This window comes from Larimichthys crocea, chromosome X, assembly GCF_000972845.2.
Source record: "Larimichthys crocea isolate SSNF chromosome X, L_crocea_2.0, whole genome shotgun sequence".
Lineage (NCBI taxonomy): Eukaryota > Metazoa > Chordata > Actinopteri > Sciaenidae > Larimichthys > Larimichthys crocea.
In genome coordinates, this window is record NC_040020.1 from 17,085,927 (window position 1) to 17,105,684 (window position 19,758).

Here is a 19,758-nt window from a genome sequence, read left to right on the forward strand (position 1 = left end):
CACTCAAGGTGCTTTACAGTACGTATCTCATTCACCCATTCATACACTGATGGCACTGCATCTTTGACATGCAGACTGATTGAACCGGGAAACTACCTCTAAGCCACAGCCGCCCCCATCACTCAGGTGAAGCAGAGGAGGCACCAAAAGTGACGTCCTTTTCCTAAAGGGTGTGGAGAATTAATTTAAACAGACTGTGTGAGTATATTTTTTTGATTTTGATATTTAAAAAAAGTAAAAATATAACGTATGTAATTAGTCTCACAGATATTTAAGTAGAATATCACAAATAGTTATATACACAGTACTTGAGTCAGTGTCGGTAACTTTGCATTACTGTTTAGAAATCCCAGACGACACACAGTGAATATCGTTTACAGAGTTATGTACGTTGGTTCAACACAAATATAAAAAAGAAGCCCTTGTAACGTGTTTCACACTTTATTCATAGAAAAGCACTGAGATTCCAACACAAATCAATATAAAATGGTAGTAGCGTTACATAAATAGTAATAAATTCTCGCTTTATAGACAGTAGCTCAAGAAGTTGCACAAAAAATTACAAATTAAAAAACAAAAAAAAACAAGTGTGGATGATAAGCTATCATACTTCTGTGGCAACAAATACTGGAAATACCTTTTCATAATCAGTAGCACAAAGAGGCAACAAACACTTTCAAATGTTCCCTCAAAGTTAAGAGAGAATCCAAAACAAACCAAACTGGGAAACAGTAGGCGAACTAGATCTACCAGCAAATAGTACTCTCCTACGGAAGAAAGAAATAAAGAAAGAAAAGGGGGGAAATAAGAAAACTTCAGGAAGTGAAGCTGATACAGTTAACTAAGACCGAAAAACAGAGGGAGGAACTTCTTTGTTGTAATGCGGTCAGTCGATGCATCACATAAAGGCAGCTGGCTGGAGCTTCCAAGTTAAGCGAGTGGTAAAATAATGTCCCTCTTTCTTCTCTGACTCAGGAAAAGAGCCTTATCATGCTAACATAGCAGCCAAGAAATATCAGGTGAACTTTTTTTTTATCCTCATTCTGTAAAACCCTTGCAGCAACAATAGATGAAAATCTACTTTTTCTTTTGTCGAAAGTCGACTTTGTGCACATACAAGGCCGCTGCAGCATACTGATGTCTCGAGTGCGTTAAGGTAGGACACAACAGGAAGTGGCTGCACTGAAAGCTGGTCACTTGACACATTGCTGCATTGCTTCGAACCAAAATCCTCCCCTACATGAGGGGGAGTGAAGATTAGAAAAAGAAACTACAGTAATGAGATAGAAGAGGTGAACTCAGCCGGCTCTGTAGGCTGAGGCGAGTTGAGAAAGCAATCGAAAGAAGAAAAAAAAAAAAGTTACAATGAGGAATGAACACAAGGTCATCCACAGGCCGTCTCTTTTGTTCATACAGTTGCTGTTTCAGACTCTCTGACACTTGTGTATTGTTCTGTCTCGCTGCGGTGCTGCCACATGACCCGACACCTCCGAGAAGACACTAAAGGCTTGAGTCCTGATTAAATAAAAACCAACAAAGAAGTAAAGCAAAAATAAACTTTGTACATTGATCGGTCACAAAGGCATTTCCCACCATTCACTCATCTTTTTTTTCTTTTTCTCTTCTAAATGTCGCAGCGTATGCAGGTTTACCACTGCACATTGTCCAAATGTGATGCCAAAAGCATGCTGGGTCCGGTCGGTCCGGTCCCGCCCCCTCCCCTCCCTACCCCTCTTTAATAGTGGTCTCCTCCACGCAAGTTTTTTCAGGGGGGCATCTTTAAGAGGTGATAAGAACATCAAAGTTGTTCTGCATAGTCAGGTTTTGAATCTGTTTACAAATGAATGCCTTCCTCGTTCTCCAACTCCGAATGACATGCTTCCTTTTGGAACACAGATTTTTCTTTGCAAAGCAAAAAAAAAAAGAAAAAAAAAGAAATAGTAATAATAATAATAGTTATTATAGCAAAAAAGAAACACAAAGAAATGTACACAGGAGCACCTGAGAAATGCCTTTAAGTCTTTGCTCTTACAAAATACGCTGTCAAATTTCCCATCCAAAACGATTCATATACACCCCGTCCGAAGAAAACCCATAAAAATGAAAGAAATAAACCCAAACACATAACATACTTATCATAAATAATTATAACTTTACAATTTTCTGAATTGACACTTTAATATTTACAATATCTTAAATGCTTAATGCTACTACTTTTTGTTTTGTTTCTTTTAAGTGATGTCCCTGAGAACTGAGTTTAGCCTCTCTTTTCTTTCTTTTGCTCAGTTTTCCTCCCCCCCCCCCATTCTGCGTTTCCTCAGATCAAAAAAAGGCCCAGAGCTGTGACTGACTACCCAGATAGTGGGTGAAGGTAGCTCTCGTGGAATGTAAAAGCAGACAAGAAAATGTTCCTCCATACATACAAAAAAAGACAAAAAAAACTTTTCTTTTATTGTCCCGCCTTCAAAGGCTGACTCATTTGCTATGTTCTGCTTGTGTGTCTGCGATTCCTACTAAGTCATACAAAGTTACCAAACAAACTATAATAAATAAATGCTGAAGCAGGCAGGAACGTACTGAAGAGGTATTTGTGTGAAGTGCTTGTACGATGACGTTTAGTCCGACCAGTAAAGATTCAAGCTCTTGTTGTACTGTATACTGCCATTAACACTAACAACACTTTGCCACTGGTTAAGAGGAGGGCGTGTGAGCGTCCCTCATCAAGAAAAAAATTACTTCCTGTGTCAAGGCATGTGGTTTCAAACATGTATGATTAAATACAAAGTTCTTTGTTTATTTGCACTGTGCAAACCTTTGAGAAAGACCAGGCCACTCGTCTTCACAGTCCAGAAAGATCACAACCAGTAGCATTCACAGGTAAGTCGCTCTAGTAACTCTAGACCCTTTTCCATCGCAAGACCACGGAACTGAAGGAATGAAATATATTACTATTACTGCAAGTATCATTTTAAATACCAGCCTTTTTGTTTTTGTTGGAGTTTATCTAAACACTACTTAAACCACAGTTTAGGGGCAGTGGAACAAGCTAACGCAACACTGACAGTTGCTATGGCTAACGCATTAGCAAACAGGTAGCAGAACTGAAGCTGAACTCTGAGCAGCTAAAGTCTCCACTAGATGCTCACTTTGTCGGTCTACTGTTTCACAGTCGGTTAACTTTTTTGTTGAGAACAGCCACCTGAATGAGGAGCACAGTGAGACTACAGCAAGAAACAAAAAATATGTAGAACTACCTTGTTATCAGTCCAGGATTGCTTTGCATTTAGCAAGCATTTATTGCCTCTCACTACTATTGTAATTTAAGATAATTATTATTATAATTATGTTTATTATATTATTATATTAAATACTAATCAGCAAAGGAAAGTATTGCATAGCTCAACCGAGAATAGCAACTGGTAAAAGGTTGGATTCATTTAGGGGTTGGAACTATGACCAAAACAACTAAAATTGGAACCAGATTTCTGCTCTACTTTGGGTTCATGAAAAAGTTCTGGGAAACAAACAAAAAGTTCCTGAGTTCTTGCAAAAGTTCTTGAGATGGAAAAAGGACTTTAGCTACAGGCAGAGTTAACAACTAACAGTCACTGAAATCAACAAGTATGTTCCAAAGCTTCCTAACAGAATAAAAGGTGAAATTAATGCCGCTCGGTGCTAAAAATTAAGCGCAGACTTGACTAATATTGCTTTTTTACCTAAATCTTGATCTAGTAAGTGATAGGTGACCGCTGGAGTCTTATGGGTTTGAATGGATTTGGCCACAAATAGCTGTACAGCAGTGCAGTGTTAACTCTGGAGATGGGAATACTGTGACCACTCCGTTCATCACAGTTGTGTATTGTCACTGTTAATAAGCTTATAGGAGGACATACAAGATATACTGTGTATATATATGTGCACGTGGAACCTCAACTACTCTACCTTAGCAAGAACAGCCTGGATAAAACATGCACTCTGTGAAGCAACATGGTTCTTCTTAAGGAAAAGCACTGACCAGCAGGTGTAGAGCGTTGGAGCTAGTCTAGAGTGGCTTTAGTCAAGTTTTTTTTAAACCCGTCGGTACTGACTTCTTCTACAGAGAGACCACACGTGTAGTTCTTCCCTCTCTACTCTAAGATGCCCTGAATGAAACAAGAGGCCATTTCTGATAGAGAAGTTAAAGCTGACAAATAATACAGTCGAGGTATGACAGTAATACTATGTGTGTTTTTCGACCTTGTGGGTTTTTTTTCTCATTTTGGAATAACATGTTCCTTCCACTTTGAAAACCACTTCCTTTTCTCTTTAACCCTGGCTGAAAATGTCTCCTGACTCACAGTAAGTACCCCATCCAACAAAAGCTTTTGGTTTTTAAATTGTCATGTGCCACCGAAAAATAAAAGTTCCTTTTTGTTTGTTTTTTCCCCCCATCACAATCTTTTGCCTTTTTCATACTAGATTTAACATTAGTTGGAGGAGCTTGTTTTTTTTTTGGACATTTCAAGCCATTTCCCCCTTTTGCAGTCTAAACGAAGTAGAGCAATGCACTGCGAACACTTCCTGGTTCACATTCAAGAAACAAAACAACAAAACAGGACAAAAACTTAAGACTTAGTCAACAAATGGCTCAACATAAGAAGTAAAAATACAAGAAATCCAAAAAACCTTAAATAGAAACAAATAAGTTTAACTACTTCCCAAGAAGAGGGTCCCTGTGAGGGAAGGGCATGGTCAGCCGAAGCGCTCTCTGACCAACATCATCAGTTTCTTCTTGCCCTTGTAGATCTGTTTCAGGTTGTCTATGAACTGAGCGAACTGAATGTGGCCGTCCTGTGCCAGCAGGAAAGTCTCCCGTGCTTTGCTCAGGAATTCTATGAACTCTCCGTAGTGCCGTGGACTGATGTGTGTCAGTCGAGAGTGTGTGGTGTTGATGTACGCCGAGATTGTGGCGTCCAGGAGCTGCCTCAGCGGCGCCTTGTCTGTTGACATCAGCTTTCCAGAGTTTCTTCTCCCGGGAATGCCGGCAAGACCCGGCGCTGTCATGGTGCACCGCCGCAGGATGTCAGACAGTACCGTGGCACAATGCACGCTTTTCACCACTAGGGGGATAATGGCTGCGAGCTCATTTTTACCCAGAGAGTGGCTGAGGGCGCAGGCCCACAGCACATCATTAATAGCTGGGTGCGTGTCCTGGTTGTAAGCCAGATTAAGGTGAGTCATGGCGAGGGAGGCCAACTTAAAGGACCGCAGCGGGTATCCCCTGTGTTCCATGTACCTCGCGATGGTAAACAGCTGTGAGTAAGTCATACCCGTGGACGCTGCATCGATCACGATCTGGTAGGCCGTCTCGAAGGCGATGTGGTCCTTCTCGCAGAGCGTCAGAGCCGACAAGGCGCAGTTCTGGGGGTCCTTCATGGCGCACTGCAGGGCCAGGGTCCTGGCACAACTGGCCAGCTCCTCCCGCTGGGGGTAGTCGAGGCTGAGGCGCAGGATGGTGTTGTGGGACATGACGGTGGCTGCCACGATGCTGGTGGCCTCAGTCGGTGTGAAGAGAGTGTACCAGCTCTGCAAGATGCTCACCAACGCCCGTAGACCTGAGGAAGAGGAAGAGACACGGTTAAAATCTTACAAGAGAGAAGAAGACAAGAACCATAGTGTGCTTCAGTTTGACTTCAACATGCTTCAGAACGATCAGTCAAAACGCATGGCTGATAGCGTTCAGGCGCCGTGCCGGATCTCCGGCGTATCGGCATGACTGCGTACTAGATCTTTGGTGTGCCACCGCTGACTGCGAAAAAAGAAGGAAAGAGTGTGCGCCCTTCTGTTTGGCCAGATTTATCTAGACATTTCTCTGAATCCAATGGAAGCGCAGCTTTCATTCTGGGCCTACTAAGCTTCGGGAGGCAGGTGCGTGCTTCTGCACGGTGTATGGAAGGCGTGTCATGTATGGATCTAGTGGAAAAAAAGTGCTGTTGCGGCACGAGTTAGACCCTCGTTATACAGCAGCTGTCCGTGCCATTAAACATGCATCATGTTTGCCGGGGGCTACAGCCACGGCCGACATTCTGCTATCAATGACGAATCATGTGTTAGATTTAAAAATGTGCGTCTCAGAATCAGTTTACTTCATCAGGTTTACACTGCTGCGGGGCTTTAGTCACCAAGGTATCTCTGCTCCATCCACAGCTTGGTCACAATGATACGGCTTTTCTACCAGGTCCAATTCCAAGAGAGGTTTTTTTTGTGTCTTGTGTTCTTTCCTTTAAACATAATTTTGGTTTTCATTCCTTCTTATTAAATATGAGGTAGTTTGAGGCTCTGATATCTGAAAGCCCTAATACCAAACCAAAAGTCTGATTTGGTTTGGACAGATTGATCAAAACTACGTCACCAGATGTCACATACTTAGCAATATCACAGCTTTGACTGCCAACAGTCACAGCTAAGTTTAATCTACTGGTGCCAATTACAGGCAGCAAATTATTTCAATTAAAGAAAAAAACTCTTAATAAATAAGCAATGAATGCAGATGCATCCACAGAGGACACAAGGATGACTTTGGAGCATCACATTAGACAGCACTCTCCACCACCATCATCAAAACATCAAATGGGGGAATGGTGTGTGTCCCTCAGAGGCTCCAAGAAGATGACCAGGAGCAGTGAAGCTGCTCTGGAGGATTGTGGTGTCCCATTGACGGTTTTTCATTTAATTTCCCACCTGACCTTATCTTAACGTCAAATTCAGCCTTGGAGCAGACAAAAGAAAATATCTTAAGACACTATAATTAGACCATGAATCCTGTTTTGCTGTGTGTGTGTGTGTGTGTGTGTGTGTGTGTGTGTGTAGGCATCACATACCAACTTCAGTGGCACAGGTTACCAGCCAGCGAACCATCTCTCTCCGTCTCCAGTTCAGTGTGGACAGAGTCATCCTCATCACCTACAACACACACATGCAGAAGATGTTTTCTGATCTACTGTGTACGATGGGAACAAGAAGACTTTAAACTTATTACACCGGGACAGTTTATTGATTGAAAATTGACAAAAACATTCTGTGTTCATCATAGTTTTGACGTCTTCAGTGTTAATCTACACTGTAGACACGCTTGACTCGTTCCGTATGTGCACTCTTCATAGTGTGACAGTTGGTACACCACCACACGTCTCCAGCGATGACAGATGTACCCAAAATGTGTTCAGACTTACACAGATGACTAATGGAGACTCGTCCATTTTGAGCACTTCATTCAGCAGTTTTTGCTGAAACGGACTCAGAATGTCTTCTAAACACAATGAGAGAAGAGCTGGCTTGAGCCACAGCGACACTGTAGCCTTGATCATCTGAAGAGTTTTTCTGTGTTTACTGAGGAACCCGAAAGGTTCAATTATGTGGTTTCTTCTCATCAACAACGGTAAGACGCTGTGTAATGTTTTCTCTGTTAATTTGTAGTGAGGCTGTGGAGGCCTGCAGAAATTACAAGTTCAAGGAAACTGTTGCATGTTTTGACTGGTGACCAGCGCTCTCATTCTTTTTGTGGTGAAATGCTTTTAAAGAAATGACTGTCTCACTCCTTTACTTCACTCACACACACACACACACACACACACACACATGCACACATTCACACACACTACCTGAAGTCCTAGCTCCAGTGCCACGTTGAGCAGAGTTATATCAGGCGGGCTGTCTGCAGGTGTGGCTATCTTAAAGGCATCCTGGGCCAGTTTGAAAATTAACGAAGAGGAGTGGATGTTTTTCTGGATGGCCTCCAGCACAGTCCGCAACCTCAACATGTCACCTGTGGGTAAAAAGAAAACTTTAATAACAAGCAGACACTGCTAACAGAGACATTTCTTTCCTGCACATACAGCGCTGGGTATGTGGATGTGTTGTCAGTACCTTTAGCGGCAGTGAGCATGGTTGAGGCCAGCTCACACTGCTGTGACTCCAGGTGTCCCAGTGTGAACCAGCGCGGGTATCTACTTGGAACTATGGAGATGCCGTGATGAGGGTGGCCCACGTCCCCGGAGCCTGCTGAGGACTCCAGCACCGGCAGCCTGACAGAAACACACAACGTTAGTTATGCTCCATATATAAACATCCATGCTAACATGTACTTTAAAAGTCTGAATTGGGAAACTGACCTCATGGCACGGAGAGCCACTTTATACGCCAGGTCTGCGTCATGTGGCAGCAAGGCAGAGAAGAGGTACTTGGCAAAGGTGTGCATGGGAACACTCTCCCTGTGGATGACCTCACCTAGACTGCTGAACGGACCAGCTGGACCAAGAGACAGACAAAATGATGTTACATTTATGTTCTTCTCAACAACGTGAGAGCCAGAAGCACCACCATGGGCACGGTGTCGTTTACACAGCCTAGATACACTGACAAGAATCTCTGTGAAATTGACACACATAGATGCTTCAACACAAAGTGAAGAAGATGTTGTTGTCGTACCTTCTAGTAGCTGTATGGCCTGTTTCCGAAGGGTCTGAACCAAGAGATCGTCCAGCTCCAGTTCTTGAAGTTTTGCAACGATCTGCTCCTCGTTACGACACACCTAGAATAATTCACAACGTGCGATTTAGACGCTGTCATTGTGGAATAAATGTTAGTTCAGTATCAATGAAAATGAGGACAATGCGCTAAAACGAGGGTTCCATTGCACTAACCAGTTGTGATTTATAACTATTTAATTATAACAGAACACTTTCAAGTTTAAAGCCTTTAAAAAAAAAGAAATTTAAGGGCATCTGTGAATGCTTTATATACTGTTGTTTGTTGTTGAATGTTTTATATAGTTTACATTGTGTTTAATATTTTTCCACCATGGTGACAAGGAGACTAGCATTACTGTATTTTCAAGTGTATTTCAGAAATAGCATACCTTATCCTGAGCGTAAAGACCCTCAGGCATTATCCTCTGCTGGCCCATACCCATCAGAGCCACCTCTAAGGCCAAAGTCAGGTAGGACTCTCCTCCATCAGGACTGCCCCACACAGGTACATGGTGGTAGACGGGAGGCCTGGGGTCACCTTCTGAATAGAAAGAAAGAAAACCATTAAGATATACTCTGATAACACTGAGCTTGGAAGCACATTTTATGATAAAAAGTCTCTGGAAGTCATTACAGCTTCTTTGGATTTTTACAATAAACAATGACTCCTCTATTTCCCACGGTTTAGGTGAGTTAGAGAGGTGAGGCTGTAGGGTCTGTATGGACACAGAAATGGTTCTGACGTGCATACAGGCGTGTGTGTTTTCAATCATTCAGACCTGAAAAAAACAAGATGTTTTTGTTTTTCTGAGAAAATTCAACTTGGTATTGACCTACGTATGTTCTATATAACATCGAATCTGTGTGTAACATTATAGAAATATGGCATTGATGTTAGATTGTGGTCCCTAATCTAAGATGGCTGCTAACCCTCCACCAAATGCTCGACAGCCATAATTGAGAACAGATGCTGTGTGAGTCTCAGCTGTTGATTGGTGCCCATTTGTTCGCTCACGCTCCCCCACCCCATCATTCGACTTAAATCCCCTCTGAGCAACAGATCCCTTAAATCCTGTTTATTCCACAGATACGTGTGTAAGTGCATATGTGTGTGTGTGTGTGTGTATGTGTGTGTGTGTGTGTGTGTGATGAAATCTAGGGAAAAGTTGAAACTGATTTTACAGACTTAATCCCAGTGCTAACATTTGTTGGGTGATTGGTTGATTTAAAAAGATCAGAGCCTAAACTGCATGTTGATTGGCTGACACACAGTCTGGCTCTGCCCCCGTTTTAACAGATGTTCCCAGCTGTCATCCAGAGGGAAATAAAGCATGGTGACCAGGGCAATCCACACGGAAAATAGTCATACCACTCTCCTCAAATTCCCAAAACAACATAAGACAATCATTCACTCTATCACCAACACACACACACACACACACACACACACACACACACACACACACACACAAATACACCAGTGAGTGCACCAGTGGTCAGTATTGTTTGAATTCACAATAGTTCCCTGTAGCCTGGTGACAATGGGAAAACCCAACCCCTATTCTGCTCTGCTGCAATGGCTGCCTGGTGAAAAAAATAGGCAGGGTGAGAAATGCAAATGGTGATGGCTTCTATACATACCACACACACACACACACACAAAAGGACACAAAAGGAGTGTGGTCTAAATGAGCAGGGTGTTCCAGCCCCGATCCATTCATGCGCTGCTAGTTTATGGCTGTCTGCTGCACAATAGCGTCCAGTCCTGATGTAAGAACGTGAAGTCTGTCGTCTGATGAGTCACTGCTGGTGTCCCCGATCACCTCTGCTCAGAATTACACTGCATCAGCTGGTGAAGTGTGCCAGGAATTAAACCCTGTGTTTGGCAAATAGGCTCTCTGATGAATGTCTTGAGAGAAGGCTGGGAGGAGGTTCATAGATGAGTGTGTGTGTGTGTGTGTGTGTGTGTGTGTGTTTTGATGGAGTAGACGCTTTAGCTTATTTGTGGCGGATGGCAGGTCAGCTTAGAACATCAATGGCAGTGCTGTGACAGCATAGGACACAGCGTCTTATGCTGTGACTAAAGTTTTGTATTTATTTTTTTTCATGTGTGTTCAAATGGTTTGTTTACCTGCAAAACTAAAGACATTCCCATCAGCCTCGGCTGTACTTTGTATTACGTCCTAGTTACCAAATGTTAGCATGCAAACATGTATTAATTTGTTTATCGATGAAGTCCTATTTTTGTGTGAACATTTCAAAAACATTTCAACCTTGCTGCCTCTCCTTCATATTTCCTGTATCTGGAATAAGTGAATATCGTTGGGTTGCTGCAGCTCTGACCAGCTTTGCTAATGGCTGTTCATATTGTAGATGACGTGCAGTGAAGCTTTCTCAGCTTTGCTCACTGTGTCGCCATGGTGAAGAGCCAACATTGAACGCTGGAAGTTCCTGAGCTTGTACAGAACAGAACCTATCGGTGATAGAGATAGAGATCCTTTCCATTCCCCAACTTCATAACTAGCTATCTCTAATCTCTAATCTCTAATCTCTAAGAAATCCAGATATTTTGTTGGTGAACCAGAAGTGATTTCACAAGAAGCAAAACAAGAGTGATGGGAACTTGTACTGAGGTTTGTGAGGGCGAATGGTCGAGCATGTCAGCCTTTTAGTCTGTTAATAAAGTGAAGTTATTTCTTCTTAACTTCATCTCAACATTCTTTCTGTTTTGGTCAGATTTTGATCAGATCACATCTTTGTTTCCATACCTCCGGTGTCCATGCTGTTGTCGTCATCCACACGGCAGGTTTCAGTGAGCGTGGTGAACAGACATCCGATCGGGTCTAAGGGGTGGCCCACCCACCCTTCCAGGTTGGTGGTGGAAGTAACGCCCCTCTGGAGAAGCTCTGAGAGGAAGAAAGACAAATGTTAAAATAACTGGACCAGAACAAACAAAAAGCACTCTCTCTAGATGTGTGTGTGTGTGTGTGTGTTTTACCTTTCTTTTGGTGTTTGTAGATGTCCATCTGCCTCTGTTGTTGGAGACGCAGCGTGTTGATTATGGCGACAGCCAATCGCAGGGCTTCCCTCGAGTAACCGTGGGAACGCAGGGCATCGACGCGAGCGCATGCCGTCGGGACATGGTCTGTGTGGTCGACAGAGAGGGAAGGTGGAGTCAGGACAGCTTCACACACACGCAAAGAAACGCTTTGCTACACACAGTCACAGTTTCTTCCATGACACACACACACACACACACACACACACACTGCAGTCTCAGCAGAACGCCACTGTGCGTCTGATAGCTGGCTTAAGTTGCAGAATCTGACAAATCTTAGCTGGAAGCTGCTTACTGCAGATACTGGCCTCAATATCAGCAGAATTAGTGTGTGTGTGTGTGGGTGTGTGTGTGTGTGTCTGTGTATGTGTGTATGTGTGTGTGTGAGTGAGTTAGGTCGACTTTCAGTGGAATTAGAGATTGTGTGACTTGCCACGGAAACACCATCATTCCTCCTGAAAACGAAGCTTTTCTATAGTGATGTAATGCAGAAAGTGCTCAGGTGAACATATTATTTAACAAAACAAACCATAATAGATATGTGTACACCAGGTAAATAAGGTGGCGTGTGTGTGAGTGTTTACCTAGCCAGAGTGGAAGGCCCTGAGGGTTGAACAGCAGGCTCTCCCCCTCTCTCTGGTAGGATGGAGACATGTAGTGGTCGCTGCTGATGATCCTCTGCAGGTGGCTGTCCTGCCAGTGGAGGTCACAGGCCTCGACTGCCCGGCTGAACACGGTCCTCCTCGGCCTGGACAGAGAGTCTGAGAAAAAGAACACACGGTCAGTAATAGTGTCATGTTGACCCACCTCATCATACATAACAGTATGTATATTTGAACATGTGTGTGTGTGTGTGTGTGTGTGTGTGCTCGTGCTCACCCTGCGCCAGGTTGCTCTGCGGCAGAGCGTTGGTGATGTTCGGAAGCTCGCTACCGTAGTTGCCGTCCTCCAGCGGGCAGACGTCCATGTCGCCCCATTTTTTCAGCTGCTTCAGCCAGCTGCTCTTCTCCTCGCTCTTACAGTGGGGGTTTAGCACCACGCACACCCACAATGCACCTGGGGAAATGATTGTCGATCAGAGGTCAGGATGCAGAGGTTCTGGAGTGTCGTTTGTTTCACAGAAATCTCACAGTGCTTAAATAAGAGGGAATAAAGATTTAGTCTTGGTGACATATTAAAATATTTTTTTATAATAGCGTAATGATTTAGCCATTTACTGAGGAGCTAATGCTTCTTTTACTCCTCAAAAGTCAAGATTTGATGAATTGAATATATCTGTTTGTGTGTGTTTTTTACTGTTGATTGAACAAAACAAACAAATTCAAGATGCACCTGAGGCTCTGGTAACTTTGGATATTCTATTGTCTGATATTTCCCAGCCTGGAAAATGTATCTATTACTCAAGAAAGCACGCCAAGGCTGGATCCAAAACTTAATCTGTTAAAGAAATGTGTTTACTCCTGAAGAATGTGCAGCTCTGAAATCTATCACAGCTGTGCTGAAATATCTTTTTACCTGCCCGACTTCTTATTGTGTGCGCATCAAAAATAATATTGGTAATACCAACAGGCAGCTTGCTGGCCTTCCTGGCCTCACCTGTTGGACGTGCGCAGATGTTGAGCTGGGTCATCTGTCGGATGTCTGCACTTCTGAGAAAAATGATCAGGCAGCGAACCCTGACTGTCTGGCTGTTATTTCTGTCTGTCTGTGTCATGATCTCCCTCACTCAACCAGGAAGTGTTCTCATTGACCTCCTAAATGTTGAGATTGATTGCAGAGAAGCCGAGCAGCCATATTGATTGGCAGCCTTTATCGTTTGCTCTTTACGGGGAGCGAGAGGAGAGGCCCCGAGCAGGAAGAGCAGCTACTGACTGTATGACCTAATGTCTTACCGACTGGATGAATGTTTACCCGACAAGGTGACTGCCGATTTGTCTGAGTTAATGACAGGCTGCACACATCTGTTAGCCTGACCTACAGTGACTGACGCCCCAACTAGCAAGCTGATTGGCCGACTTGAAAAATGGATCATTTGATGGTCAGTCTGTTCTGTTCTTACCGAGCTCGTCCCAGAGCTGTCGACACTTGTCTGTCATGCCCGTGCCCTGCTGTCTCCATAGCGACAGCCGGGGGTCTGCCATAAACTGTTCTGTGATGAGCGTCAGCATTCGGGCGCCGTTGGAGTCTCGCATCCGTAGCATCTCCCTCACCTGGAAAGACACAGCGTTCTCAGGCTTAGTCACTGCATGTAATTCATAACACTTTGACCTTCTTCCATCAGGTATGCACATCCTTGTTCATTAGAATGTATTCAAGGAGAGAAAAAGCATCCAGTTAAATGGCTGGTAAACTCCAGAAGTTATCCACCATTTTCCAGTCTTCATGCTAAGCTAAACTAACAGACTCCTGGCTCTAGTTTCAGAGTGAACAAATGTGAGTTGTATTGATTTTCCAAGCCGTCAGCAAGAAGGCGTACCTCCTAAAATGTCAAACTATTTTTTAAATACTTCTGGATGATAGAAGTGTGTCTAATATCTGCATATGACACATGGAAATCTGAATGAATGGAACAGACACAGCATGGTTTCTGTCTTCTGGCACACTTAAGGTTGCAAAGTGTCATTTAAGACGTTAGAAAAGCTTCTGAATGCCATTTCAAACGAAATAAAAGAAACAGTTTGGTACTGAAACGGAGAGCTCAGGCTTGAGTATATAGGTCCATTTTAAGTGGGCTTGTTACAGTTAAATAAATCTTCAGATGTCTCAGGACCTGCAGTGAGCATTTCTTTGTGCCATTTCTACATTTGGAAACCACCCAAACCAGAACTTATAGACACAATGCTTCAATGTCTGTGAATCCTTTTATCCTATGACAGTATAGAATTAGTCGTGGGTTCAATATGACATAGGAAAGATGTTCTGGCTAAATTATATATTGAAACAAATCGATGTTTTCGTAATTTCAGTGAGGCTTTTCACCGATTTTACACATAAAGATGAGTTTGCTAGTTTATGAATAACTGGGTTAAACATCAAGATATCTCAGTGTCCGCTGCATCGATTCTGACCAAAGTAGAGCTCAACTGAGCGAAACATTGGTAAATAAACACTTATCTTATCGATGTCTTGATAATAATAATATTAATGAATAAATGGAGCAGAAACAGGAAGTGGTGGTGGGTACCTTAGCGAACATGGAGTTGAGTTGCTTCCCGGAGCCATAGTATCCTCCCTGTGACAGAAACTGTTTGACCTGCTCCCTGACTTGATCCTCGTCCAGATGCCAGCAGTTGTCGTCATCAATGCTGGCGCCTGCTGTCGGATCAGGAGCACCTGAGAACACACAAACACACACATATTAAATAACACACAAACACTCTCTAGTCTAAGAGCACAATTTCAATCCAAGATGAACATCCATCAGTCCACATCAAAGCTCCATTCCTTCCTGTTCCCACACATTCACACATGAACAAAAAAATAAACTGATGGTGTCCATGGGAAAATGGAGTTTCGATCCTTTTACGATCCTAACATTCAGTCCTTCTAGATTCCCTCAGATCTTCTGGATACTCAGTGCTCTCTTTGTTTTACATTTAACTCATCCTGCAAAAGAAAAGCTGTTCGATTTAGACTAATCATGCACTGAGGGACTATAAGGCCAACTTTATTTTTCTTCTCTCCAGCGCTGGGTGTGTGTGTGTGTCTGAGTAATACTACGGGGAAATGTAGATATGTTCAGGAGGGAGGGGGGGGGCTGCTTTGATCTAGCAGGAAGCGAGCTGAGGAAAGCCCAGAGATGTGTTTCCAACTGGCTGGGAGTACGTAACAGCAAACAGCAACATTCCCCCATCAAAGAAAGCCTCGCTCCTGGATTGACTGAACTTCAACCCCCATGATCCCCCTTGTCAAACATAGACAGGAAACACAGCACGGGGCTTCCTGGACAGGAGAGCTGGAGAATGTCAACATTTAGCGAGGAGGATGAAATAGAAAAACATGAAGAGTTTTGTTTGGTGAGAGGATGTGTGTAGTTTGTATTTTTCTCCGATGCTGCTCTGCTGTGGTTCTCTTCTTTTTCATCTCTCTACTTTCTCCTATCCTTTCATCTTTTCCCTCCTTCCCGTCTCCTCTCTCCCGCCTCTTCCTCTCTGTGTCCCCTTCCTCTCTACCTCCTCCTGCACCATTCAACTCTCTTTTTCCCCCCGTGCTTTCTTCAACGTACTCCTGCCACTGGACGGAGGTAGTCACAGGAGAGTGGGATGTAAGAATAAAAAAAAGCTGTTTGAAGCTTGCCTTGCTGCTCCTCTGGTTAAATCAGAGTTCTGAAGAATGACAGCTAGCTGTAGGCTAGTGTTCAGCATGTTTCAAGTCTGGAAGCCTTTAAGTCTGCTGCTGTGAAGATATCACTGCAGAGGAACGGACAGCACCTCGACACAGACTTTTCAACAATATCTTTCCTACTGACTGCCATGGATTTATGAAAATGGGTTTTAGATGGATTTGGTGAATGAAAGTTTCTCTAAATACCACATAATCTTGCACAAACATGAGCTAAAAGTTTGCCACAGATGCTTGTCCACTCACCGTGGACCTGGTTGATCTCAGAGTTGGAGGAGAGGATCTCATCAGCCAGTTTCTGAGCGGTGGGCAGCACCTCAGTGTGGTGGGCTGTGATCAAATACTGGACCAGCTTCTGCAGCTGATCTCTGTTCATCTGGAACAACGTCTCTGAGATAGGCAACCGCAGCTTCACCTGAACAACACACACACAGAAATTACACAGTGCTCTTTGGATACTTCAGGTATACAGTGCTTGTTTCATTATACACCAATTCCACTGTGTGCTTTGTGTGCTTTGAAGGAGTCTTTGAGTTAAAGTTAAGTTTTTAATTTGTACATTTTTCTTTAAGATAATATTTCAGGCGTGCAATGAGCATGGAAAAAAAACTACACAAAAGGGTGTACTGGTAGAACTCGATTTCTCTCTGATTTACATTTGAGATGTATCGTACATGATTTGCAGTTTGGCACTACATTCCCCACCATGCTTTAGTTGGAAATGTTGCCATGGAGCTGTTTTATTACTTGTTAAAGGGCAAGACCTGAAGTGCTAAAGAGCAGCTATTTTACATGACTTACAGAACATGATGAAGATTTATGGATGTTTATTTTCAGCACACATCACAAGCGTTTCAGCAGTATGTGTATGACATATTTTCAGTGAATATATTTTGCACGTTGTGATTCCTACCTGTTCAGGTTTGCGAATCCGGTAAAGAGAGAGCGCCACCACATGGGCGCAGTAGAAAATATCTCTGTTTCCGCAACCACAGGTGACAGAGGTGATTTTGCATCGGTCGAAACTGATGGCCACCTTGTGGGTGACCTCTGGCTCTGATGATGTGGTGGGTTCAGTTACCGTGCCACTGAGGTGAAACCCTGCAAAGACACAAAGAAGAGGAGAGGAGAGTGAGTTTCAACGTTCAGCGTGATGAAATGTTTCCATTGTTTTAAAGAGCTAACACAGGTTCTATATTGTTTCCCCAGGTAATAATAGTGATCAATTGTTTTTAAAGTCGTTCAACATTGTCACTATGTTTCGTCTTTCCTTTGTTCTAGTCACTACCTGGATCTTGTGTGGACTGCCAAGGAGAAAAAAGCACAAGAGAAGAGAAGAAGCAGCATCTATGGTAATCTGAGCCTCTACAAATTTACAAAGTGAACCTTGAGTACAAAACACACGCATCCTTAATAAGACATCTCCAACAACAGGGCACGGTGCCAGCATCAGATGATACCTTCTCTACCACTCTCTGTCTATATCCATTTGTGTGTGCAGTGAAAACGGGGGTTGCTCTGGTGTGATCACTTCCTGCCTCTCTGTCCTTGCTCACCGGTGAACACTTGACAATTCAAATTCAAGACTATTTTAGCATTGATCTCAAGGACAACAATATTTTGTTTTTGAAATTATGAATGGGAGAAAAAGAGTAGTGAATTGTGGAGTACCTCAAGGCTCTATCCTAGAGCCACACTGCTATGCTGAGGACACACAACATGTATATGTAAAGCCTGTAAAGTGCGGAGTGCAAATAAAAATGTGTCTTTTTGTCATATTTTTAGAAAGGTTAGGAATGTGCACTGTCTCTGTGAAACAGTTTAAGTGATAAACTAAACTAAAAACTAACTAAACTTAAAGAACAGCCTGACTGACTTGGACATCTTTCTCGAGGTTCAGTGAAAAATAATTTAGCAATAATCAGACTCACCCTGAAAGCATCCATTAAGAAGAGGGAGTTATCTTTGATTCTAATCGCACTTTTAACTATCATGTTAATAAAGTACTTCAGTCCTGTTTTTATGATTTCTGTCTATGCTATAATTTCTGTTTTACTTTCTTCTTCTGCTTTATTGCTCCTAAAATTTAATTAACATAAAACTTTATTAAATTATTTTAAAAATGAACAACTTAAGCCCTTCCATTTCAATGTCATGCATGAAATGCATGGATCCCGCAGAGCCCAGGTGAAAAGAAATAATGTGACGAGAGAATAAGAACTGACCAAAAGGTAAAGGTGGAAAAAAAAGCTGAGTAAAAGAATGATAGGTGAGGAAGCGAAGGATAAAGGGGATGGGATAGGAGGAGAAATGTGAGAGGAGAACAGAGAATGGGGAGGGGAGAGTGTATCTGGTCTGTCCTGTCGTCTCACTGTGACAGGTCAATTATTTATGAGGTGAGATGTGTGTGCATGTGTGTGTGTGTGTATGTGTACACATTGGATTACTGTATCTCACCAAACCATAGCAACCCCACTGCTGCTTTCACAGCTAGATAGTTAGGAGAAAGAGAGAGAGAGACATAAAACGGGATGAGCAAGCTAACTGGAAAGCAATGACATGGCTATTTTGGGCATGAGCTGCAAAGCTCTGACAAAATACACACACACACACACACACATACACACACAAACACAAACACACACTTAAATTCTGGGGTATGGGCCAGCATGGTAGCGCAGCCTAATAAGTGCATGTTAAGCCATCTCCCTGGCAAAAACCCACAATAGGGTTTTCCAAACCAAATGTTGTGAGTGCACACACACACACACACACACACACACACACACACACAAATAAATTCACACGCACACACCTAAACACACCGAGACCCAATAAACTGCAGAAAACTGACCACATGAGGGGTTAAAAAGGAGTGATGCATGCTGTGCTTGCACTGCTGATTACCGGCCAAAGAATGTCCTGAACCAAGACTAAACTTGTTGGCTCACTGCTTCCCACCGGTATAATAGTCGCCTGCTGTTGAGATCGACATCTCAACCCACCACCCAGACTGCCAACATACAACTATCAAAACACAAACCTACAGACACAACAACTCAGACTGGATTTGGACCAAAAATAGCAGTGTCTTGACAAAAATGCAAAGGCCTATGTTAGTGTGGGTGTGCTGCTTCAGGTATGAGGAGACAATATGATCCAATAAGTCCAGTTTTTGGTGCAATACACCAATTAATATAGGATAGGGATGCACTGATCCTACTTTATCTTCAATATCTTGTTTCACAGTGGGAACCACACATGTAGATACCATCCGTTCTCCTCTGCATTTGCACAACCCACACTCCAGGTGAGATACCTTGTAGTGTGAACCATTGTGCCAATTCTATTACTACCTTGGAATGTTCTAGCAGAGGTTTTTGTCCCAACCATCCTGTGTCCCCTGATAACTGTCTGGTGATGTACAATTTTTTAGACGATTTTCTTACTGGTACCTGCAGAAACATCCAAAGCAACCCCTTTTGTTTTTTTCTAATGCAGTGCTATTTTTGGTCCACGCATGGTCAAAGGAACTATCCACCATGAGACTAACATACCAATGTACCAAATGTACCAGCATTCATCAAAACCAAATGTCTACCACCAAGTGATCTACTGACCAACATACTTACAAACTGACCTACATGCCAAACAACTCGCTAACATACTGACTTGCTGACATACCTAGACATCATTATGCCGAATGACCACTTCACTGACAATACTGACAACTAACCATTTTTCCAAAAGAACATGACTGACCAACACAAACCGAGCCAAACAGGCCATCTGACTATGACAGGAGACACTGAGAGAGAACAGATTGCACAGAAAGAGAGAGGCCGATGTATC

The 19,758-nt window shown here is 43.0% G+C and overlaps 1 protein-coding gene across 1 annotated transcript in view; it reads right to left on the minus strand.

Annotated features, from left to right (window-relative positions):
• Positions 1–230: 230 nt before the first annotated feature.
• The window catches only part of zswim5 (zinc finger, SWIM-type containing 5), a 58,269-nt gene continuing 38,741 nt past the window's right edge, over positions 231–19,758 (minus strand). Inside the window, exons 2-16 of the mRNA XM_010744627.3 lie at positions 16,820–17,007; positions 16,153–16,321; positions 14,750–14,898; positions 13,625–13,775; positions 12,445–12,621; positions 12,150–12,326; positions 11,506–11,652; positions 11,276–11,413; positions 8,897–9,048; positions 8,467–8,569; positions 8,151–8,286; positions 7,906–8,063; positions 7,641–7,804; positions 6,861–6,942; positions 231–5,594 (exon numbers count right to left, since the gene is read on the minus strand). Of these exons, the coding sequence (XP_010742929.1) occupies positions 4,732–5,594; positions 6,861–6,942; positions 7,641–7,804; positions 7,906–8,063; positions 8,151–8,286; positions 8,467–8,569; positions 8,897–9,048; positions 11,276–11,413; positions 11,506–11,652; positions 12,150–12,326; positions 12,445–12,621; positions 13,625–13,775; positions 14,750–14,898; positions 16,153–16,321; positions 16,820–17,007 (2,954 nt within the window). The 3' untranslated portion in view covers positions 231–4,731. The remainder of the gene's footprint in view (positions 5,595–6,860; positions 6,943–7,640; positions 7,805–7,905; positions 8,064–8,150; positions 8,287–8,466; positions 8,570–8,896; positions 9,049–11,275; positions 11,414–11,505; positions 11,653–12,149; positions 12,327–12,444; positions 12,622–13,624; positions 13,776–14,749; positions 14,899–16,152; positions 16,322–16,819; positions 17,008–19,758) is intronic.